Source organism: Diceros bicornis, chromosome 20 (assembly GCF_020826845.1).
Source record: "Diceros bicornis minor isolate mBicDic1 chromosome 20, mDicBic1.mat.cur, whole genome shotgun sequence".
Classification (NCBI taxonomy): domain Eukaryota; kingdom Metazoa; phylum Chordata; class Mammalia; order Perissodactyla; family Rhinocerotidae; genus Diceros; species Diceros bicornis.
The window spans coordinates 28,611,255-28,636,008 of NC_080759.1; the positions used below are offsets into that span (position 1 = coordinate 28,611,255).

The 24,754-nt window shown below is 40.5% G+C and overlaps 1 protein-coding gene across 1 annotated transcript in view; it reads left to right on the plus strand.

Annotated features, from left to right (window-relative positions):
• PLCXD3 (phosphatidylinositol specific phospholipase C X domain containing 3) overlaps window positions 1-24,754 on the plus strand; it is a 160,817-nt gene that overhangs the window by 91,223 nt on the left and 44,840 nt on the right. The window contains exon 2 of the mRNA XM_058564165.1: window positions 15,327-16,035. Coding sequence (XP_058420148.1) covers window positions 15,327-16,035 — 709 coding nt within the window. The remainder of the gene's footprint in view (window positions 1-15,326; window positions 16,036-24,754) is intronic.

Genomic DNA, 24,754 nt, shown 5'->3' on the forward strand with positions numbered 1-24,754 from the left:
CCCAGATGGTATAGCCTACTATACGCCTAGGCTGTATGGTACTAATCTTATGGGACCACTCATATATGTGGTTTGTCATTGGCTAAAATGTTGTTGTGCAGTGCTTGACTGTATATACGTATGGTATAAACAATACCATTATAAGAAATAGTGCTTTATAATAAATATGTACTTTGGGGTGAGTGTTTTGGGAATGTTTGTATGGCATGTAATATGTATGTGTTCTTGGATTTATAATGCAAAATAACATGTAGCATTAAGGTGTTGCTATTCTGAATCTTCTTAGGTCCAATAGTAATACTTATGTTCTAGTTTTTAGAAACCAGTCTGTATGTGTGCACTATTAGACATAGATTATTATCTTAGCTCTGCTGAGTTTAGAAAACAAGAGAGGTGCTGTTCTCTCCATATCCACATCTCAAACTCCAAGGCTGGAGGAAGAAAAAGGGAGATTGGAAGGAAGACCAAAGGAATAAATAATCTCCATGCCTCAAACATTTCTTTGATAAGAAAAGATCCAGCTGTTGGCAAGAAGTGGTGTTTTGTGAGGGCATCATAGAATCAAAGGCTTATATTTCAAGATGTTCTTTCTGTAGCACAAACATGATTAAGGGTAATGTTGTGTTATTTCAGATTTTCATTATTCATAAAAGGAAATCCAATACTGCCAGACATGCAAGAACAAAGCTAAATAGGCTTCAGAGGCCTTCTGGCTCTCAAATCTAAGAGAATATAATAATTGGACTATTTATTTGCCATGTTTTGTATTTGTTTTCTTCTTAGAGGGAAAACAAAGCAGAGATTTTTTTTTTTTTTTTTTTTTTCCGGAAGACATGGTTTTAATGATACGGATTCAGTTTTATCTAATCTGCCCCATTCCTTTCCCTGGGATGTAGGAATGCTGCTACAGGGAGGTTCTAGTGGAGAAACGAAGGAAGGAGGTGGCATTAAAAAGACATCAACCTCTTAAACAATTAGCTTCTAAAGAGGAAAGGGCAAGACTGGACTGACTGTGTGGCAATCACATCTCTCTTCCCAGCTCTTTTCCTTTCCCTTGTGACATATGTTACCTGAATATGACATGGAATCTTTTTTGCTCTTCCTTCAATGTCCGCTGTTGATGCTCAGTTTTAGGTACCTGTCACAAGGATAGGACTGCTGGGGGAGAGATGGTCATAGAGTAAGCTGCCCTACACTTGGGCCCCCTACAGTGGCCTGGGTTGAGGGAAAGGTGTAATTCTGGCTCTGGATATCAGGAGGAGACCCTACACTTGTAAGAATCAGGAATGGCATGTGCCTAGGGAGCAGAGACTTCCAGAGATGATGGGGCTTAGCATGCTGCATCTGGTCCGGGAGAGGGAACTCATGATCCAGAGATTCGAAAAGAGAGAAGACTTGAAAACACATTTATCTATCTAAAACACCCCTGGATGCTGTGGCAATGTTTCTACTGAGTAGTTCTAAGAACTTACGGCAGCCATAGGTGTTTGTAACCTTTTGGTACAATTCTCATTCATTCATTCAGCCAATATTTGATGAGAACCTAATATGTGCCAGGCACTTATTAACTCAGAGTTAATAATGCAGAAATAATAATTAATAGTCATAATGAAAGCTAATATTCATCACATATTTTCTGTGATCCATGTTTAGTGCTTATCATTTATTTTATAATTTTTATATGTAGATAGCAGTATCAGTCCCATTTACAGATTAAGATATCAAGGTTTAGAGAGAAGGGAAGATATTATTTCATACAACAATATCTTTGTATGTATTTGTAAAACAAATATTTCATACAAGAAATATTTATGTGCCAATTGCCGTGCCTTTTGCTGGGGACACAATAGTGAGCAAGAAAGATTAGATTCTTATTCTCATGGAATTTAAATTCTAGTGAGGGGAGATACACAATAAGCAAATAAGCAATTATATAAAATGAAACAAAGCTATTGATAAATACTGTGGAGAAGATAAAACTTGATCATGTGATAGAGACTGATAGGCAGCAGGGGAGGCTGGTATGACTTAGATACTTTGGATACAGGATGATTTACTTAAGATGATGACTTTTAAGCTGACACTTGAAGGCAAAGGGGTCAGCCATGCAAACAACCAGGGACAGAGCATTGCAGGCAGTGAGAATAGCGAGCGCAAGGGCTAAGTTGGAATGAGCTTAGTGTATTCCATAAGCAGAAAGAAGCCTGGTGTAGCTGAGGTCCAGCCAGCAAAGGAAGAGTGATTCATCTTCAGTGGTCTTAGGACCCTGGGCTACAAACTACTAACGGCTCCTTGAGTCCAATTTCCTTCAACTTTATGGAGCATCTTTGGGGTCGGTGAATGGGGGAAGAACCAGACAGTCTGCTGTGCAGTTTTTCTTGTGTTCTCTTAGATAAAGCACATCTCTCTCTTAGGTCCAGGCTCTCTTATCTTTCTCAGGCTGTGCAGGCCCTTTGGAAGTTGAGGCAGAGCAGAACTCCAGGAGGAGCATGGTTTTCTTCTGGTTCTCTCCCAGATGATACGCCGACAGACATGTCCCTTTTGAGTTGCTCTCTAGGCTCTGCTAAAATAGCCAAGGCCAACATGGTTGACAAAATATGCCATTTTTCTTCCTGATCTTGCCACATCTCTTTCATGGACACCATCCCCAATCCTTCTTATTTAGTCATCCTTTTCCTTTTCCCTGACTCACTGCTTCTGGTAAACTGGTCATGATGAATCTGGAAATATAAACATTCGAAAGACAGCAGCTCAGTGGCCTCAAGGATAAGAAGAGTGAAGCTTACTTATGCTCAGATCTGCTACTGCCTATTCTTATGGCCAGGGACTTGTGTGTGGCTTATTAATTAAGATGTGCAGATTAACTTCCAGAGTTTGTATGAGTATTAATAAGTGACCTCAGATAATGTGTCAAAATAAATGTGTTATAAAAATTATTAAATTTATTAAAAGTATTTATTAAAACTATTTTTTATTTTAAATTATTAGAAAGATTAGTTCAGACTTTCCTTGTGACACTGCAAAGTATTCAATCAATAACCCACAGCACAGGCATTATGATAGCTCCCCAAACTTGGAAATCACGTAAGCAGAAGTGTATGTATCAATGTGTATGTGTGTCTGCGTGTGTGTGTGTGTGTGTGTGTGTGAAGATAAAGGGACTGGGAGTGGGCAAGCAGACAAAACTGATCAGAGAAAGCAGTTGTAATGGGTAGTTGATGAGCAAGAAGATGCCAACATTACCTTAATACCTTGCTATTCCAAGTGTGGTCCTTGAAACAACAGTATTGATAATACTTGGGAGCTTGTTAGAAATGCGGACTCTCATGCCCCATCCCAGACCAACTTAATGAGATTTTAACAAGATCCTCAAATGATCCATATGCACATTAACATTGAAAAAGGATAGCCTTAATGATTGCATGTGTTTGGGATTTTGTTTTCACCCTTTAGCTTTGGTTATTAATTACCTCTAGAAGACCATGTTGAGCTCAGGACTGAAATACTGTTTTATCAAAAGGTATCACTTATGGTTTATTATAGCATTTATCATACTTCATGATAACGGTGGTTTTTCTTGACTGTTTCTCCCCACTATGATATGAACGCCACAAGGACAGAGCCCAGATGAGTCTTGTGTACTGTTTTATTTTCATATCCCCCGCCCAATTCATGGCATACAATAGATACTCAATAAAAGTCTACCAAGGCTTAATACCACAGAGCAGCGGATGAGGCGTCAGAAATACTTGATGGAAGGGACTCCCTTCCTTCCCTTACTTTATAAGTGCTGTTATTTTTATCTCCCCAATCCTCTACCTTTTCTCAGCCACACATAGAATTCCTGTCACAGTGTCTTGCACACAATATGTGCTCAATTTTTTTAATAAATTATATAAGAGGTAGACTAATCTTGTCCCCACGAAACTCATGCCGCATAAAAGCTTCTGGAGTAAAGATGGAGATCAATGAGTACAAAGTACCTATCTGCATGGTTTAATTTTAGCCTGAAAGATTTACTGATTATCCTGAGAACTTGCCAGAACAGTTGAAAGAAATTTTGAAGTAAAAATCAAGAGATCAGCAGAAATAAATGCCAAAGCCACATATTCTGTTGGGTTTCAAACAAACTCAAAAGCAGTGCCTCATGTGTGGTAGTTTTGAGTTGCTGTAAGTATTTAGAACGGCTTCAAAGTAGAATGGCACAATTAGAGGTGCGTGAGAGTTGAGTTAGAGGTGTGGGAAAATGTGTGTATTACAGGTGGTGGGGCGGGCAATTCAGAGTGTTTGGTTTCTACCTCTGGGAATTACTTTATCTGCCTGTACGGTTTCCACTACAGTAGGCTTTCTCAACTTTGTTACTACTGGCCTCTTGGGCCAGTTGGTTCTTCGTTGTGGGAGCAGTCTGGTGCATTGTAGGATGTTGAACAGCATCTCTGGCCCTCCGCCCACTAGATGCCAGTAGCAGCCCCCTTCAGTTGTAACAACACAAAATGTCTCCACATGTTGTCAAATATCCCCTGGGTCAAAATCACGGCTGGTTAAGTACCGCTGCTCTAGGGAAGCAGATGGGTCTATTGCTCTTTCTAATTACCTGACAAATACTGCTGCTCCACTGATTTTCCTCCTAAATCTTTATATTTCGAATATGGATTCTTCCCTTTTTGGAAGCAGCCCTCGCCAATGCTGTGTTGCCAGGCTTAGAAGGTTGTGACGCTGTTATTGTTGGCTTAGCAGTGCACTGTGCACAGCAGAACCTCGGAGAGTGATTCCATTGGACTCTGCTGAGAAGAAACGTCCAGACAGATACCACAGTGGAAGGGGAGAATGCATGGCAGAGCTGGTTTATGGGAAGTTGACAGTAATTTAGGACTTCTCTATTTCTTGGGGTCTCTTTTAATTATTTTTCTGGCAGCCCTATGGATAGTCCTTATGAAGAAATTCATATGAAAAGGAGGTTTAAGAGTTTCTGCAAGGCAATTGGAGCAGGCTCTTTTTTCTGCCTCTTGACTGGATCACTGCTGCTCTAAACTATTCACTGTCAGCTCATCTATTAGTTTAAAGAAAGAACCCAGCAAGTGATGAATATTGAGCTTCTCTACTCCTGGGAGCCATCAATGTAATAGGGCTTCTCAAATTTAGCATCTGAGATCCTGGATCAAAAGACTTAAGTAAGGAAACCAGCCTCCTTTGCTTCAGCTTACCGTCTCTGAGATGTGCTGAGGGAGGCTTTATACAATATGAAAGAGACAGATTTACACAAAGAGAAATCACAGCGTGACTGTTTTGATTTTTCCTTTACAAAAGGATTAATCTCAGTGTTCTGCGAGATATGTCGGGTTTAATTTAATATTTGAAAATGTATTTCCCATACATTTATTATGTCAAGCGAAATACAGATATTAAATTACAAGTGTGTGGTTTTTAATTATCTGTTCACTTCTCTAAGTGTTTTGGTTTGTGATACATAGTGTGTGTTATCTCTGATGACACAAAATCCTTTGTATTATCCACAAAGACCTGCTCATGTGCTGGAGGATGGAGGCAGGGTTATGTGCCAGGAACAAGGAATGATCCTTTTTCTTCAAGGTTTGGCCTTTGTCTCCAAAAAATCCAAACAACTGATCAGTTCAATCAATGCGGTAAACAAAAATTAATGAGATTAATTGTAGCTTGTCAAGTAAGAACCAAGTAATTAATTTTAAAGTTGTTTTCTGTCAGATTGAGCATCGTATTTATAATTGGTGAGAACTGATTGACGAATTGACTTCCAAACCAAGTAAAAGTGATTTGAGAATTAATATTGTTTTTTTTTTTCAGCGCCAGGCCAAGTGGCATTATTTTTATTTTTATTTTTTTCTGTGTGAGGAAGATTAGCCCTGAGCTAACATCTATTGCCAATCCTCCTCCTCTTTCTCCCCAAAGCCCCAGTAGATAGTTGTAGGTCATAGTTGCACATCCTTCTAGTTGCTGTATGTGGGACGCGGCCTCAGCATGGCCGGAGAAGTGGTGTGTGGGTGCGCGCCCCGGATCGGTGCCGGGCCGCCAGTAGGGAGCGCGCGCACTTAACCGCTAAGCCACTGGGCCGGCCCCCTAATGTTGTTTTCATAATCTGTATTTTCTCTCCTCCACTACAGCTAGAAACCAAGTGTGGATTTTACTTATTTTAAATACTATTAGGAGTGGGGCAGTACAGATCCACCTGCAGAGGAGATCATGTGCTTAGGTTAGAGTCCTATATGCCATCAATCAGGTTTATAGTCTCTCAAGGTCAGGATCCACACAAAGGGTTGTGTTTAAGGATTCAACATAAGGTAACAGGGAATGGAGCTGTACTCTGGAGACACTGGTATTGAAGGACTACCAACAGGCAGACAGACTCTGCAGATCACCAGCTTCTAGTTACCAGTTTAGCATTTAGGGATGGGATTTCAGTCTCCTGGGTGGGAGGGGGTTATACGAGCAAATAATTCCCTTAGAAGAATTGGATACTAGATAAGTTACCAAGTCAAAATTCCTGTGAATGAAAATGGGCCAGAAAGTAAGAGGAACTTGTTGGTGAATGCCAGTGTATTGGGCAGGAATCAAATATTTTCCCTAAGATTAAATCCATTCTAGAGGCCAAGGCAGGGTAACGCCTGTAGAGGAGAGTTGAATGGGTGCAGCTGGGATGAAGGCAACAGTACCTGAAAGCTATCTCAATGGTCCTACCAGGAAACCAGGCCACTGGCAATGGAACAGAAAAGAAGAGGTATATCTGAGAGAGGTATAAGAGGTCAATACAATTAACTTTAAGACTGATTGAATGTGAGGTTTGAAGGGCAGAAGAATTGAAGTTGAACCCAAGGATGAGATTGAAGGATTATGAAATAATTAGGTAGGATGGGGGCCCATTAGAAGGAGCAGGTTTGAAGGGGAAGATACTAAGGTCCATCTGGGACATTTTAAGTTTAAGGTTTCCATGGAGCAATGAAATTTAGTTGCCTGGTAGGCAGACAGAGGGGCTGGAATGTAGGTCAGCTTAGATGGTATCAATTTATGGTGCATCTATTAAAGGCATGAGGCCAAAGAAATGAAGGAGATCACCCAAGAAAAAAAGCATGGAACAAGTTGAAGTCTTGACTAGAGCTTTGGATAACATCCTCATTTAGGAGTTGGATGAGGAACAAGAGGCAGTGAAGGAGAATGAGGAGCTACAATTACAGAGAGAGTAGAAAACTAGGAAAGAGTCATGTACTAAGAGCCAAAGGAGGAAAATATTTCAAGAAGGAAGTATAGCAGTACCAATGTTCCACAAAGGCTGAGCAGGATTCACTCATTAACAAATTCAACGTTAACTAAATGCCTACAAAGGTCTGTGCTAGGATTTAGGAAGGAGGTCATGGAAGTGGCTGGTGGGTTTTCTTTAGTCATTATCAATGATATTTCACAGAGCATTCATATGAGTTGTAATAGTGAAAGTCTGATTACAGTGGGTTAAAGATGGAACTAGTTAGGGAGAGCCAGGCTGTATAGACTAATTTTCTGAAAAATTTGAGAGGAAATGGTAAAGAAAAAGAGGGTGAATAATAGCCTAATCTGTAAAAGTGATTAGTAGTAGAAGTAGTTGTTTCACTTTTATAGCATATCTCACGTGAGCAATTTTGATCCATGGACTTGAATCAAATGTTTTTTATACTAACAAAGCTAGATGCAGTAGTGGGCACAGGAAATTATTTGCTTTTTAGGAAGCTTACAATCTAGCTTGAACTCAAGTGTGTATATTTCGGGGGGGGGGAGGCGCGGGTTGCAGGTGGAGGGCAAGATATAAAGACAGAAAAAAATTCAATGAACATGACAAGTGTTTGTAACAACATCTAATAACAATTGCTAGTTGATGAGGGGGAGCTTGCAGACCAGAAGAACTGTGGATTCAGGGAAAGGGAAGACTACCAGGAGTGAAAAGGCTTTGCCATAGAGGAAGGAATACATATGGGTCGTAAAAGAAGACTAGGATTAAGACTTTCACAAGGAGAAGACAAAGGGGTAAGCTTCCCTCCAGCACTGCATCTCTTCCCATGGAAAGTAGAGACAGTGTCACCTGCCTACCTTCCACCCAGAGACGGGCCTCAAAAACTAAATCTACCTTTTCAGTTCCTTACCTGGCAGTCTTTTGGTTCGCAGGTGGAAGGTAGACGTGCTTTTCCACTCCTGTGGTGTTAGTCCTATTATCACAAAAGGTACCAAGGTATCAAATATGCAGGAAACCTGTTAACAGAAAGCGGGAATCTTGAAAACCTCAGCACTATGGCAAATAACAATAGACCAGAAAGGAGAAGGAAATGCGCTGTGCCGTACACAAGCTGTTGCAAGCAAGCTCAGTGCTCTGCAGGGACGAGGAGGGGAGCACAGAGTCAGAGCCTGAATGCTAAGGTCAGGATATAGATATTGGAACTGCACACTCCTGGGCATGTGGAACCTTAGTCCACTGGGCCTTTTCATTCTGAAGATTCACAGATGAAATTGACTTGATACATTTTCTTTGACGTTTATTAAACCCATAATTTTGTAGAACTTGAAATGGAGCTATGGCCAAACCAAGAGACCAACTAGTTCATCCCAAAGAGCTTTTATAAATAATACTGGAAAGATACTGAATGGAAGAGAGTTAGTATTTAGAATACATCACAGATCAATTTTCTTAACATGGCAGAATATAAATATTTAGTTTGCTGTTCCAAGCAACAAGAAATGGGGTAATTTTGATTGTTCTACATTTGCTAAATCTTTGACAAATGATGGATAAGAATCTTGTTTTCAAAAAATATTTACAAATATAAATCCTGCAACTTAAATCATTTCCCTTCCTATCCTCCCTCCATATGAGCTTGCACCACTATGCTAATGTGTATTTATCTAGGTACTGTTTTCTTAGCCTCAAATGAATAGATGTTTTGTGACTAGCTGTATGATCATAAGAAAATAACAGTAATTTAAGTTTTATAGTCCTTTTATGGAATTTTCATGAACACGGTTTTATTTGTTTTTTGTAAGAGTCCTATGAAGTAGGTGTGGAAAGTATTTTAATTTAACAAATTAGAAAACCCAAAGCCAAAATGGTTAACAATCTAATGACCCTTCAGTGTTAAACTGTGAGTTAGTGATTGAGCTTGAATTTGAGCCTAGTCTCTCAACACCCCCTTCAATGCTGCTTCCAAAGCGCTGCATTGCCTAATTTGCTTTAATCTAAAGGCAGACTGCACCAGACTGAAAGCAAAGTGTTGGCCAAGGCTGTAATCTCATTTGAGGCTGAAGCTCCTTTTGCAAGCTTGCTGATTGTTGGCAGAATCTAGTTCCTTGAATTGTAGGACTGTGGCCCTCAGCTCCTAGAGGCTGCCCGTTATTCACTGTGTTGGGATGAAAATGTTTCCTCCTTCAGCTTGAGTCCAGTGATTGGCACTCCACAAATTAATTGACAATAGATTAACAGGAGAAAAGATAAGGTTTATTTATGCAAGCACAGTGTACATGTAGGAGTGCTCTGTGATGAGTAACTCACTGAATAACCAGAAAGAAAAGGCTTACATACTAAACTTAACAAAGGGACAGGGCTTCAATGGGAGAGTATGGACAGGTCTTGTGGGCTTTTTGATTCTAACGAGCAGCTGAATGCACACTTTCTAGTGCTAAAGGTCAGTTTTTTTCCCAATCAAGAAAATCCTTGGTAGAGAGATCAATGGCAGCTGTATTTTCAGCGGCTCTGCTTAAATTTAGATAATGTTTCTTTCTGTGGCTGCTGATTGCTCAAATGTTTTCAGCTTCAAGTAATTTTCATACCACTTTGGTGGGCTATTAATCCCTTCAACTACTGCATGGCCTTCTCTACAATGATGCATTTTTCTTCTTCAATACCAAAAGAAAAACATCTGTTGCCGCTTGTTGTCTGTATTTTATAGGCTTACCTGCTTAGATCAGACCCACCAAAGTTAATCTCTTTTTAGTTAACTCAAAGCCAACTGATTACAGACCTTAATTACATCTGGGAAAAATTAGCTTTTCCCTATAATGGGACATAATCATGATAATGGTATCCCGTCATATTCACCAAACTCAAGGGGAGGGGATTCTACAGGGCCTCTATACCAGGGGGTGGCAGTTTGGGGGGCCATCCTAGAATTCTTCCTACCACACCAAATAATAGGATGAGAAGCTAAGTCCAACACTACCAGAGACCATAAAAAAGATGATCACACATATTACACTGTTGAGTTAATAAAATGAATGTTTCATGCTAGTTGATTAGACTAGATGACATCTAAGATCATCCATAGCAGTAGGCAGAATGGAGTAGCTGCATTTGTATATTCAAGAAGACTTTTTAAACCAACTCTCTTTCTTTTATTTTTTTCTCTTACCTAATACATAGTTTTCAAGCATAGAGTGATGCATATGAAAATTTTTACTTAAATTAATTTCTCTTCATTAAAATTCCAAGTTCTCAGATTAGGCGGTTGGAGTCTATAGACCACAAATCCCCCTCATTAACCCTAAAGAGTTGTTATAACCTATATTAAATATTGCTGTATAATAAATTACCCCAAAATTTAAGTTGCTTAAAACAACACACAGTTTTTATAGGTCAGGAATCTAGGCAAGGCTTATCTGGGTCCTCTGCTTCAGGGTTTCCCTCAAGGCTGGAGTCAAGATCCCACTGGGGCAGGATCTGCTTCCAAGCTTACTCAGTGGTGGTTGACAAGATTCAGTTCCTTGAGGGCTGTTGGACTGAAAGCCTCAGTTCCTAGCTGGCTGTTGGCTGGAGGCCACTCCCCATTCTTTGCCATGTGGGCCTCTCTAACATGGTAGTCCTCTTCATCAAAGCCAGCAAGGGAGAGAGTAGCAGGATAGAAGTCATAATCTTTCGTAACCTAATCTCAGAAGTGGCATCCCATCATGTTCGTGTTATTTAATTCATTAGAAGCAAGTCACTAGATTCAGACCACACTCAGGGGGAGGGATTTGAATGCCAGGAGGGCAGGATTGTTAGGGGCCATTTTAGAAGTGTGTCTACTGCCTAAATGAGGGAATGATTTAACAGACTGAGGAGAAACTAATAAAAGTGACTTCCAAGAAGTGAAAGAAAATAGCCTCTTCCATTCACTTATTCACAGCCAGAGCAAAGGAGCTTGATTGGGCTGGGCTCATAATGGGCATGGCCAGCTCTTGCCTGAGAGGACACATCAAACCCAAAATTGAGAGGCTAATTTCAGAATCAGAGGAGCAACATTAAGTAGCATGTCCAAGGTATGAGTTTGGGGCTGTAGAAAAGGGAAGAATAAGAAGTCAGGAGCCCAGAAATACTGAGTCAATGTGGAAGCAAAATATTAGACCAGATATGGCAGGAAGGTTTGGATGTAGCCAAGGGCACAGAAATAGTGCCAGCACTATCTTGCTCATGAGCAGGGCCCCCAGGTTTTAAAGACACAGGACTGGACCAGACTTTTCCTCTCAATTATTGAAAGGTCTAAAATACTGCTATATTTTTGTTGAAAAATGTTAAATTTTTTTAAGTTAAAAAAATGGAAAACAATGGCTTAGTGAAAATGTTGAAATTGGGGAGGAAATGCTATTCCAAATGAAATTAAAAGTCATGAAAATATTCCTTCTTGGCCAACATTAGATTATATATTTTCTCTTAAAATGCATGGATAGTGTTTTGTATCAAGTTATTGTGTAACTCTCCTCTCTAAATAATACTTACAGTGTGAAGCACCGCAGTGCATCATTCTCCCCCAGGTGCTATACAGGCACCTCAGAGTCATCTAGCTTAGAACGAATATTGGTGGGGGCACCAATGGTTTCTCCTTCTGTTAGCTGTTTTTTGTTTTTATTTTTAACTTTATCTTATTTTGACCTTAATGATATATTTTCCTCAAATGTCAACAAATAATTTATCCAGAAACTATAATGTCCTTTTACAGAATTTTCAAAAGTGATGAATTTCCTAGGCTTTTTGTTTTTACTTGCTGCATAACCACATGATAGGATGATGAAACTAAAGTCATGTTGAAAACAGAGAACCACTCATTTCTGGAAATAGAAATCTGGTCACATGGAATTCCCTGTCTGCTTGCTTCCAATCACGTCTTCCACAAGATTATAGAAGTAACCAATTACTTTCATCCACCTTTCTTTCACATGCCTGGAAGTCATTTTTTTTGACTCTTATTTTGAGGGTTTGTTCATTTATTTATACTTATCTCAATCCTAGATCATTCAATTATAACTCTTCTCCAACTCATCTTTTTATTTCTTTCTTTAAATGTACTCTCTGTATATTAAGCCATGGCACAGCTGGTTTAGCTTCTTCATTCAAATAGCAGTCACTTGAACAGCAACTAATAAATCAATATTCAGCAATTTAAATCCCTATTACAATTTGCCAATGTCAAATCCAAACTGCCAGTTTTGCTTATTCAGAATATGCTGATATTTTCTTCCCATACCATCTACTAAAGATAAATAGATCAGACAGTTCCAGATTAAATTAAACATGACATTCGTGTATTTTGGGGTTACCTTTCATTGTTTGAAAAAATCTAATAATTCTGAGGCATTATTTGTTCCAAATCTTAAAGGTTATGATTTGCAAGTGTGGGGAGAGAGGGAGAATCCCCCTCTGCCCTTTCCCTTAAGGTTCTTATGGCTGGCCAAATAATCAACAAGACAGGTTAGCAGGAGAAAATATTACCAAGTTTAATAACATGTATACATGGGAGAAACTCAGAAATGAGCAACTCGTTCCTCTGTCTAAGCTGCTTGCTTAAGTATTGTAGCTAAAGATAAGGAAGGTGTTGGGGGTGGGTAGTGGTCTGGGACTTCAGAGGGCAAGAAGACAATTCTTTTCAAGGTCATCTATAGATAACGTGGTCAGGGAGAGATAGAGTTTTTTTGATAAAAGGGGCTTGGTGCCCCTCCCATTGTAACACCTATTTTACATTATCATTACAGCCATCATGATAGAAGATCTGTTCCAGGAAGGAGCCACCATGTCAAATTCTTTAGGCAGTTAGTGGGGGAGGTCAAATGTCCCTCAGAGAAAACAATCAAGGTAAAGAGATATATTTCAGGGTGGCCAAATCGTGATCTCCCACACAAGGTATCAAAGTATTCTCAAAATGTTTTCTCTTAACAACCTACTATAGTGTCTGAAATCCATACCCTTGTGATTCCTATGGGCTGTTTAATGCTAGACATAGATAAATAGATGGAGATATAGATTGATATAGATACGGAATATAGACAAAGATAAATATTGCATCACTGGAAAAAAATTGCTTCAAATAGCTTGTCTATGGGTCTGGTCACAATTCTGATGTCTGGTAGGGGGTAGGGGGTTGTTTCCCCACACCACCAAACAAATCTCTGGGTACCAGCTGGATGTCCTACAATGTAACTCAATTCTGACACTGTCTCCCTGGAGAGAGCATCAGATCCCACAGGTTAAGGGTTCATTCTTACAAGATATTGCCCCACCACCACTTCAGATGCCAATCTCAAGTCCAGGTCATCACCTGTGTTTCTGACCAACCAGCTATAAATCAGAGGTTCCCATAACCCCCTCCTAGGGTTCAAGTAATTTGCTAGAGAGGCTCAGAGAACTCAAAAAAACATTTTACTTACTAGATTACTGGTTTATCATAAAAGGATATAACTCAGGAACAGCCAAATGGAAGAGATACATAGAGCAAGGTATGGGGAAAGGACAGGAGCTTTCATGCTGAGTGTGCCACTCTCCCCAAATCTCCATGTGTTCACCAACCCAGAAGCTCTCTGAATCCAGTCCTTTTGGGTTTTTATGGAGGCTTCATTACGTAGTCATGATTGATTAAATCATTGGCCATTAGTGATGGAACTCAATCTCCAGCCTCTCTCCCCTCTCCAGAGTCAGGGGTATGGAACTGAAAGTTCCAACCTTCTAATCACGTGTTTGGCTCCACTGGCAACCAGCCCCTATTCTTAGGTGGTGTCCAAAAGTCACCTCATTAACATAACAAAAGACACCTTTTTCACTCCCATCACTTAGGAATTTCCAAGGGTTTTAAGAGCTCTGTGCCAGAAACGGGGACGAAGGCCAAATATATATTTCTTACTATAAATTAAAATATCGCCCTGAGATGATGGTTGATAAGGTGTGTGTGTGTATGTGTGTGTGTTTTGGGATTGGTGGAGTGAAAGAATTAGCAAAGGTGTGCCTCAAGGGACCCAGGTCAGGAGTAGGGCAACAAGGTGTGAGGAAGCCTGAGTAACAGGTGGGGAATGATGACATCTGCCCTTTCTAATGTGTGAAAAGTCCATGATGCATTAATTTAATTTCACTTATTCAGTAGGTCTTGCTCAAGAATTAAAGGAGACTTCAAAAAAAAATTAAAACAAAGTAATTTTTTTTTATTGGGTCCAATAATATTTTAAATGGCACTCCGTACTTTTAGGCAAATCATACAGATGTTCATCACCATATTTCTGGAGTTTTGATATTTGTAACTGCAAAAAATAAATAAATAGGTAGTCCTTGTTCTTCCTAGGAAGAAATTCTAAATTTGGAAGCCAACTCCAAATAGAGCTTTCACTGTTGAGAAGAAATATCTGTGAAGAATCTATTAGTTAATTTTTAAATGCTGTCAGCTGTGTTAACCTGCAAGAAAAAATAACTCTTTATTCAATATGTAAAAAGTACTGGGCCTCATCTAAGTTGACAGTTGTCCAATTGCAGGGTCAGGAATGATGTTCACTCTATTGATGTTGTACTGGCCTCTTGTCTTATTTCTCCCTTTTTCTATTCTTGTAACCTCTTGTGCTTTCCCAAGAGTATAACAATTCTCTGATCGTCTGCCTGTGAAAAAGGGCTTCTTTATTCATTGAAACAAAGCTTAAAATCAACCCAAAATAGAAAGGGCAAAATTGTAGACAAAGTATTTGGGAACTGCCAAGTCCTCATAAATCCTACTTAATGAATGGACACTTATGCCACTGGCATGGAAAGCCAATCCTAATAAATGCATGAAATTCTTCATTTATAGAAGTAGAAGATGATCATTTGAATTTTAAAATGTTGATCAGAAGAGATTTTTCTTATCATTTTACAATCAATTTGAGCTGTTGAAGTGCTCTGTGTACTGTACTGGGTTATAAAAAGGACCCTCCTAAGACTTGAGACTGAATTAGGTAAATATTGCTTAGTATTTCCTTTGGCTCATTTGAGGGAGAGAGATGGACACTGCAAGAGGGAAAGAAGTTGGGAAGGACAAAGCACTGAAATATAACCACATTATGCCTTGTTATTCTTCTAGGATCTCATGATTCCTTCAGCTTCTACATTGACGAAGCCTCACCAGTAGGGCCTGAGCAGCCAGAGACCGTCCAGAATTTTGTCTCTGTGTTTGGAACTGTGGCCAAAAAGCTGATGCGGAAATGGCTAGCCACTCAAACGATGAACTTTACTGGTCAGCTAGGAGCTGGGATCCGTTATTTTGATCTTCGAATTTCCACCAAGCCCAGAGACCCCGACAATGAACTCTACTTTGCTCATGGTTTGTTCAGTGCCAAAGTCAGTGAAGGCCTTGAGGAGATCAATGCTTTCCTCACAGATCACCATAAGGAGGTAGTATTCTTGGACTTCAACCATTTTTATGGGATGCAGAAATATCACCATGAAAAACTCGTCCAAATGCTGAAAGACATCTATGGAAATAAAATGTGCCCAGCAATTTTTGCCCAGGAAGTTAGTCTCAAGTACCTGTGGGAGAAGGACTATCAAGTGCTGGTTTTCTACCACAGTCCAGTGGCTCTGGAGGTGCCCTTTCTCTGGCCTGGGCAGATGATGCCGGCACCCTGGGCCAACACCACAGACCCGGAAAAACTGATCCAGTTTCTTCAGGCATCTATCATTGAGAGAAGAAAGAAGGGCTCGTTTTTTATATCTCAGGTGGTGCTGACCCCCAAAGCTAGCACTGTGGTCAAAGGGGTGGCCAGTGGCCTCAGAGAAACCATCACAGAAAGGTAAGTGTCCTTAAGGTATCAGGGGAAAAGTTTAAGGAATTTAACCCAAATTCACAGAGCTGGTAAGTGATGGAGCTAAAATTCACACCCGTGTGTATTAGTTTCCTAGGCATGCCATAACAAAATACCACAAACTGGGTAGCTTAAAACAAAGGAAATTTATTGTCTCTTAGTTCCAGAGGCTACAAGTCTAAAATCAAGTTGTCAGGAAGGTTGATTCCTTCTGAGGGCTTTGAAGGAGAATCTTTTCCATGCCTCCCCTCTAGCTTCTGGTGATGGTTGGCAATCCTTGGTGTTCCTTGGCTTGTAGATGCATCACCCCAATCCCTGCCTCCGTCTTCACATGGCATTCTCTCCATGTGTCTCTGTCTTCTCTTCTTATAAGGACACCAGTCACATTGGAATAGGGAGCGCTCTAATGACATTATCTTAATTGCATCTGCAAACACCCTGTTTCCAAGTAAGGTCACACTTATAGGTACAGGGGATTAAGACTTCAACATATATTTTTAGGACACAGATCAACCCATGGTACTGAGCATTTTGACTCCATGTCCAGTTATCTTTTCTTAGCACTCCTTTTCCCATTTGCGTAGCACTTTATAAGTTACAAAGCCCCTTCTCTACTGTTCCTAGAGTCTTTTGCATACTCAATTCCAACTGATCTACATAACAATAGGGAGTAGATATTGTCTTACAGATAAAAATTGAGGTTCAAAGAAGTGAAATGTTTTGCCTAAGGCCACTTGAACAATGAATGATGAAACAATGACTCAAGCCCTGTTCTTTTCAAGCTATATTCTATGCCTTTACACTACACCATAAGCAAGGATCTCTCTCTAGAGAGTGAGCATTCCATTGGTCAAGCCTAGCCATCCATATAGAGTGGTGCTTACCTTGTGAGGTGTAATTTGAGCAATTGCCAAGGATCTCTGTAGCTCTTTCCCATGAGTGTGATACAACAGGTAGAATTGTACGTATTATTTGTTCTTTTGAGTTAAGGTATTAAACAATGCAAACATTGTCTGAAGAAACAAATACAATTCCTATCAGACCTTTTACCTTTACCTTTAATTGATGTTTTGAATTATGGTAAGGAGACAGCATGAATGATTTGCTTGGACTCAAGCATCCTTGTAGGGAAAGACAAGAAGATGAAGAGAAAAGATCTGGAGGTGAAAATAGTGTGGGGTCCTTATAGCATAGCATATAGGGTGGGGATTGGCAGGGGATGAGGTTTGTAGTAGGGCAGGAACACACTTGCAAGAAGGCTTTTAGGCAGGCTACAGGGAACTTCATCCTGCGAGCAATGGGGAGCTAGAAAACGATATTTAGCAGTAGAATGATTTGAATAGATCTACATTTTAGATAGATAATTGGCACAGCATGGAAGATAGATGGAACAGAGAGAATGAGCAGTTAAGAGGTGTTTAGAACTGTTTTAACAAGGTAATGCCAGCTAAACTGAGGAAGTGAGAATATCTAGAAGGGGACATATGTCACAGCAAAAATTAGGATGATCTGGTGACTATTTAGCTATATGGTGTGAATAGGAAAAAAGAGTTAAGGAAAAAGTTTCTTCTTAAGAAGTAGAATGAGTGATGGAGGCATTTACAGAGGCGGGAAACAAAGACACAAGGACTTGGGGAGAAAGTGGGAAAGACACAGTCAAGGTCATGTTAAATTTAAAGTGCTAATAAGGCATTCAAGTAGATGTGGCCAATTGATCACTAGGAATATAGGCCAACTCATTTGGGGGTTATTGGCATTTCTTGGCAATGGAAGCCACAAGCCTTGGGCTCCTCCATGCAAAATCGTTACTTCCTTCTGTTATTCAGGTATTAACTGGGATCTCCCTGTTCTGTAAGATTTAAATAAGATCCCAACCCTTCATTGTACATCATATGTTAGTACAAGGGCTTCCCTAAGATTTCTGCTAATGTCTAGATTTCTTACATTCTTATGGTATGAGCCCTTGCTGCTTCTGGATTGCATCATATCATTGATTGATTGTCCCATGTGGCCTGTACATATCCCACTCTGTATAAGCTGAGATGTGAAACTTGCTTCTTACTCAATTTCCACAGTGGTTTTTAGACTTTACATAAGATCTGAGGAGACAGGGGAGGTCTTGTAATCATAATAATGCAGATAATTTAAAATTGAATTTTAGACTAGTCTGTAATTATAAATCTTCTGGCTTGGGGCATCTTTCCCTGATAACATCTATACCACTTTCTACCTCAACCTCTAGTGCTCAGACTGAATCATCTCCTCTACCTCCTTCTCCTTGTCCTTTTCTCATCTCTTTTCTTCCCTTGCCCCATATTGCCTTGGAGATTCTACACTCTCCTCTAGATTGTTATGCCAAACTCTTTACCTCTCTCCTGGCCCTAAGCCTATGTTAGGCTAGTCCCATCAAAGTGTTCCTCAGAACAAGAGGACTTTTTATTTAATAACACCACCTTCTATATAAATTAAGTGTTCTGGTAAATAACAATTTGCTACCTCTCTCACAGACTTAAAAGTGAGAGTTATATTACATACACATAAGAATGTGTTGTTTTAAAATTTACCCCATAGAGCACCCAGATTTTGAGGAATCCCTGAGGACCCACTAGAGGTGGGGAAGGACAGGAGGGGTCCTGGGATCAGCCGACTCCAATTCTCTTCATTCTCACTACACCTTTGATGAAAGAAGCTTTATTTCTAACTTTACATATTGGGCATGAAAGGTGTCTTGTCTTCCAGCTTTAGCTTCTGTTGTGTAGTTCTGTGCTTAGGAAAACACTTTTCCATATGTTACCGCACCAGGTCCGTTTGTGCCCACCGCCCAGAAAGCCACGATGAGATTGCAGAGAGAGAGAGTTTAATCACAAGGCAGCCAAGTGAGGAAAAATGGGAGAACAAGTCTCAAATCTGCCTCCCCAAAAATAGGGACTCAGCGGTATTTATGGGGAAGGGGCAAGGTGGTCTGAAATGATTGGAGGTGAGGGGAGATGAGGTAATAGATGATCTGCGCAAGCGTAGTCAGGCTTCATGCCTCTTTGCAGGACACATGTTCACCGAATGGCGGCATCGGCATACCCTGAGGGTGGGGTTCCAACTTCTTGCCATCAAAAGGGCCGAGTTGATGGGTTGGTGGTCTCAATCCAGCCTGAAGTGGACAAGGGGTTCAGTTCCTAAAAAAAATAGCTCAAACACCCATTACCATGGTGACCCCGACTCCAGGGAGATGTCATCTATAGGAACCTAGTGGGAGTCAGATAGCATATTGCCCTAACAGCACAGTTAACAATGAGTAAGTTTACCATGCAGATTTAAGTCTTCATTTTCCATTCTGATGAGTTTCTAGGTAAGGCCATCCCCCCCCCTTCCTGGTACAGGGAAGAAGATACATTTACAAATGGAGATTTTCTTTACAAATGTAAATGTATTTTATAAAGAGTAAAGAAAACTAAGAACGGGCTTAGCACGGACCCACCCAGACACCTGAGATGTCTATGGTGATGGCCTATTCTGGGGGCAGGCCTCCCATCCCAAACTCCTTTGGTTAGTTAGTGGGGGTGGGGGCCAAAATGTCATTCAGGCAGAGACATATCTTGAGCTGGCAAATTCCAATCCCCCATAGTTACTAGCTGCTTAATCATCAATGGCTGTTTGGCGGTTTCACATATAGCATGCTTGCTTTGCATTTGGCCAAGAACCACACCCTGATTATATATGTGTGGAGAATAGCCTTTGGGAAGTCAAGAAGAAAAATCTACTCAAGGAATAAATGACTTTTGTTTTTCTCTCATGTGGAATTTCATGCAGTTTAGGGCTTTGAAAGTTATAAGTTGAACTGCTTTTTGTTTACTTATGTTCTAGTACAGTATTACTACAGTCAGATTTGTGGACTAAAGATAAAATAAGTTAGAAAAATGCTGAAAATTATATATCTATACAACTCGCTCAAAAGATTCACAATGCACATTAGCATATAAAAGGCACTAACAAGTATTTTAGTGAAGAATCCTGTTTCAATTTAACTAATACAATGTTTTCCAAGTTCTTAATTTTTTTTTCAAATAACACTTATTAACAGCCCATAGAATTAATTTTGAAAAACTCTCCTCAGCCATCTGCTCTAATTCAGAAATTCTCACTTGCCTCTGGCTTTTATATCTGGAATAGTACAGTTGTATCATTGAAAAGAGAAAGAAAAGGGGGGAAAAAAGAATTTAAAAAGTAGAAATGAAGACCCTATAGGTAGAATCAACCTCTTTCTCTCTAAGATTATGCAAATTACTAGCAAACAATTTGCAAATGTATCTGAACCTTGCCAGGATACTTGTGCTGTAAGCATCCTTGAATGGAGTTTAGTCTTAGAAGTACTAAAAAGACCTCCTTTTAAACTAACTGCAAAGCCTGTAGTTGAGTATGGTGTTAATGTGAAACTCAGAGGTTTTGTTTTGTTTTCACATGGATGAGGCCTATAGGAAAAGGTCATTGTCAGCCCTTGGACAGTGCCTTGCAAAGGTCATTCACTTGCCTCTGAAAGAGTCAGTCGAATAACACTTGACTCCCCATGAACATATTGCCTCTCTCTCCTCACCAAGCGACAAAACCCACGAAAAGACTTTTTCTGCCATTTTCCTCTTGCTATTGTGTCAAATCCACTCATTCAGAAAGTCCTATGTTGACACAAAACTGGGGTTACCACACAAAATTGGGGTTCTCTTGCCCGATGTGCATAAATAAAAAACCAATTAGTTACGGCATCAGCTTTTGGGGGCGACATTAGCTTTATTCTGTGAGATCAATCTGCAGAGAGACACAGGGCGTGTGCCCTCAGATCTGTCTCCCTGATTCAGGATTTGAGGTGAAATTTAAGAGGTTAGGAAGAACAGGCTTGGCACGTGGGAATGCCGGGGGGACAGGCTTTGATTGGTGGGCTTCAAGTATTTATGGTAAGGTCTTAAACATTTATGACAGGGTTCTAAACATTTGTGATGAAGTTCTAAACATTTATGATAGGGATCTAAACATTTTTGATGGGGTGGGGAAGGAATTTTAACACCAGATCTTCCTGAATGAGGGACCCCTTTCTTCTGATAAGAGTCTAACTGTCAAGTTCCAGTTGTGTCCTGGTCCTTGGGTTCCACGGGAAGGAGGATCTTTGGTTCCAAGGTCATTTCAGGTCAAGATTTCTTCTTTTGCGCATGCTCTGGCTACTTGACTTTGCAAATTTTCTGAAAGACAATTCTTTTTTTTTTTTTTTTGGTGAGGAAGATTAGCCCTGAGCTAACATCTGTTGCCAATCTTCCCCTTTTTGCTGAGGAAGATTGGTCCTGGGCTGACATCCATGCCCATCTTCCTCTACTTTACTTGAGGATGCCTGCCCCAGCATGGCTTGATAAGCAGTGCATAGGTCCGCACCAGGGATCTGAACCTGCAAACGCCGGGCCGCCAAAGCAGAGCGTGCAAACATAACCACTGTGCCACTGGGCTGACCCCTGAAAGACAATTCTTAATCACTTTGTCGATAAGAGATGGGGTCTGTTGGAACTGGCTCTAAATGGGCCCGTGGTTACAAAAGATGTAGTGAGACTCTCCTTTGCCACCAAAGGAGAAGTCACTGGGCAATATTAAGACCTCTCTGGGCCTGAAATCTTTTTGTCAGCAAAATTTGGAGTTTGAACTAGATTATCTCTAAGATCCTTTCCATTTCTTAAATCCTACAATTCTAAGATCCTGATTTTGACTAGTTTCTCTATAATTTTTTTTATTATGTCTAATATTTGGGTCAACAAAACTGAGCACATGCATTTAGAAAACAGTGTTTGAAAGTGTCGGTGGCTTTCAGGGAAACTAAATCCAGCCTGTATTTAGGTACTGCAGCTTTCAATCTGGCCACTGGTTCCAAATACTGCAGATGCATTTTCTATATCTTAGCAATGCCAAAAGACACAGATTTTATTGCTTAAAGACCTATTTTTAATTTATTTTTCAAACACCAGCTTTTGCACCTCACCCCCACGGAATTCACACATTCTTAAAAAGAAGGTGTGCAACTTGAGTCAAGTCCTTCCCTAATTTGTGGAAGTTTATTAAACTATAGGTTTTTGTAGTTAAAAAAAATTCAGTTAGACCACCTGTCAGAATATTTGAGGAGCAATGCATCTTTGCAAGTAAATTGATGCTGAATTAATTTAGACAATGTTTATACAGGCCGACAATTTAGATAATGACGACGATGACGACTGTGATGATAATGATGATGATGATAATGGTCTATTTTAAGCGCTCTCTATAAGTTCAATACTGCCCTGCCCATTTACTGTCATGATCACAGTCATCGCCTGGAAAGTAAGGCAGGATTTTCAGGATGTGGTTGGTTGTTAATAAGCACCAATATTACCCAGCTGGGGAAAGGAAGGCAACTACATTTGTTGAGCCCACATTATGTGCCAGGCACTGTGCTAAGTGCTTTATATGAATTGTACCCATTTAATCCTCCCTGCAGCCTTGCAATGTAGGTATTTTTAGATCCAACAGAGATGGAAAACTGAGCGTGAGAAATGTCCAGTACCTTGCTCAAAAATCCCATGTTAATTTGTCAAAGCCAGGATTATTATTTGGGTCTGTTAGACTTCAAGTCCCATGCTTACTGCTGCAAGTTATGTGAAATTCACATTTCTTAGCAGTGGGTGCATGTAATACATTATCTATCATCTTGGAGGGCAGAGTCAGGTCTAGGGGTTTGGGAAGGTAAAGTATGCAAGGGTGAGGTGGGCAAGGCTATGAGAAGAGCAAGTTCGAAGTGTGTGCCTTTTCCTCAAGAAAGCAAACCCAGTTAGAATGCTGGCATGGGGGCCCCCAAGGGAGCCCTGCCATCAAATGATAGAAACGAAGGAAACTTGGAGGTGACCTTGCTCGATCATCCTTGCCTTATGCCTAGTGCCCATTTAACTGTTTTCTGTTTAGTAAGGAAATTAGGGCCAGAAGAATGCTAAACAATTGCTCAAGGTCACAGAGCTAACTGGCAGCAAAGATGGGTCTCTACATCTCAGGGAGGAATGAGGACAGAGGATGGACAGGAAGTCCAGGGAGGCCAGAGAATATCAGGCTGCAGGGAGCACGAGGGAAGGGCGAGCTGGCTCTCAGTCTGTACTGTGCACAACATAACATGGTGCCCTGGAACCTTGACTGGAAGGCTCAGAGGTTGGGCCTGGGGATGGGCCATGGATTTTGTGCAGAGCTGACCTTCCCTGGGTTCTCTCTCTTTCTGCCTCACGAACACAATAGACTCTATTTTTTCCATCCAGTAGGGACACACCCCAGCTCTTAACAACACCAGCATTAGAATAATCATTGTTTACAGGATGCTTTCATTATAAGATTCATTTCTTCAATGTATATTTATTGAAGTCCTCATTTGTTCAACAAATATTATTCCCAATCTGCAATTGAAGAAACTGAGGTCAGAAGGATAAGTAATTTGTTCAGGTGGTGCTGTGAGCCAGTGCTGGGATCAATTCAGAATCTAGGTCTTTTCAATTCAGGATCTAATCAGTTCAGAATCTAGTGGCCTTCAGAACCACTAGAAAGAGGAGTCTGGCTTGTAAATCAGAAGGAAGCTCCAGAAAGAAAGTCTTTTCCCAGCCCAAGGCTTGGCAAACTGGACTGTGCTTATGGAGAGTTTGTTAAAATGCAAATTCCTGGGTACCATCCCCAGAGCTTCTGATTCTTGAGTCTGGCTCAACGTATTTTCATTTCTGACAGACTCCGGAAGAGTCTCACTTTGAGTAGCACTGCTCCTGTTTGCAGACAAGCTGTGTGTACCTCAACCACCTCCGCCAACAGCTGAACTTGGTTGTAAGAAATCTGGAAAGAGAGAGTCAACCCTAAGATTTATCAGTCTCCTCACCACCCTAGATTCAGGTAGTTCTTCCTTAAATCTAAGCTATGACTCCTCTACCTACAGGCCTTGCCAGATTTAAGTTCAAATTTGCTATCACTGAGGTCGATCTGCCCATCACTGATTTCCAAAAAACGGTCCTCTGCTATTCTCTCCCACGCATCTTCTCTCCCATGTCACGTGGCTGGATCTTAGGATTATTGTGCTGCAGAAGCACAGGGCAAAGTCTTCTGGGAGGGATTCTTTGTTCCTCTGGGCTCTAAAGCACATTGCCATTCAAAAAGCCTTAGTAACTTCCAGACTCCGTGTTTTCCCCCAAACCAATTAACATTACAGCATTTTGAAACCCAAAGGCCTCCCCAGCTCTGATGTCAAACAGTAAAAAAGAAGATTCTGTAACAATTTCCATCCATGAGGCCGTGTGACAGAAGAGTGATTTCAGCCTGAGTCCTGCTGGGGTCCGGCAGGAGGGAGGGCTGTCTATAGCTCTCTCTGTTTTAAGAACTTTTGACCCAAGAATTTTTGAAAAAGGAGTGCACATAAAAGCTCTCTCTCTCCTTCATTCTGCTGATATTGTAGGATTAAAGTACAGGCAAATACAGGCAGGCACCTTTCATTATCTGTGTCAGGAGAGTCAGAGACTGGAGAGAACTGCAAGCTGTTGGGAAGTCAGATACCCACTGAGTGCCTGGTGAGTGTGAGTGTGTGTGTGTGTGTGTGTGTGTGTGTGTGTGAAAGAGAGAGAGAGAAAGAGAAGATACACATACGTTTCTAAAAAGCATGACATAGGATAGAGGTTCACCCACTTTAGTGAAT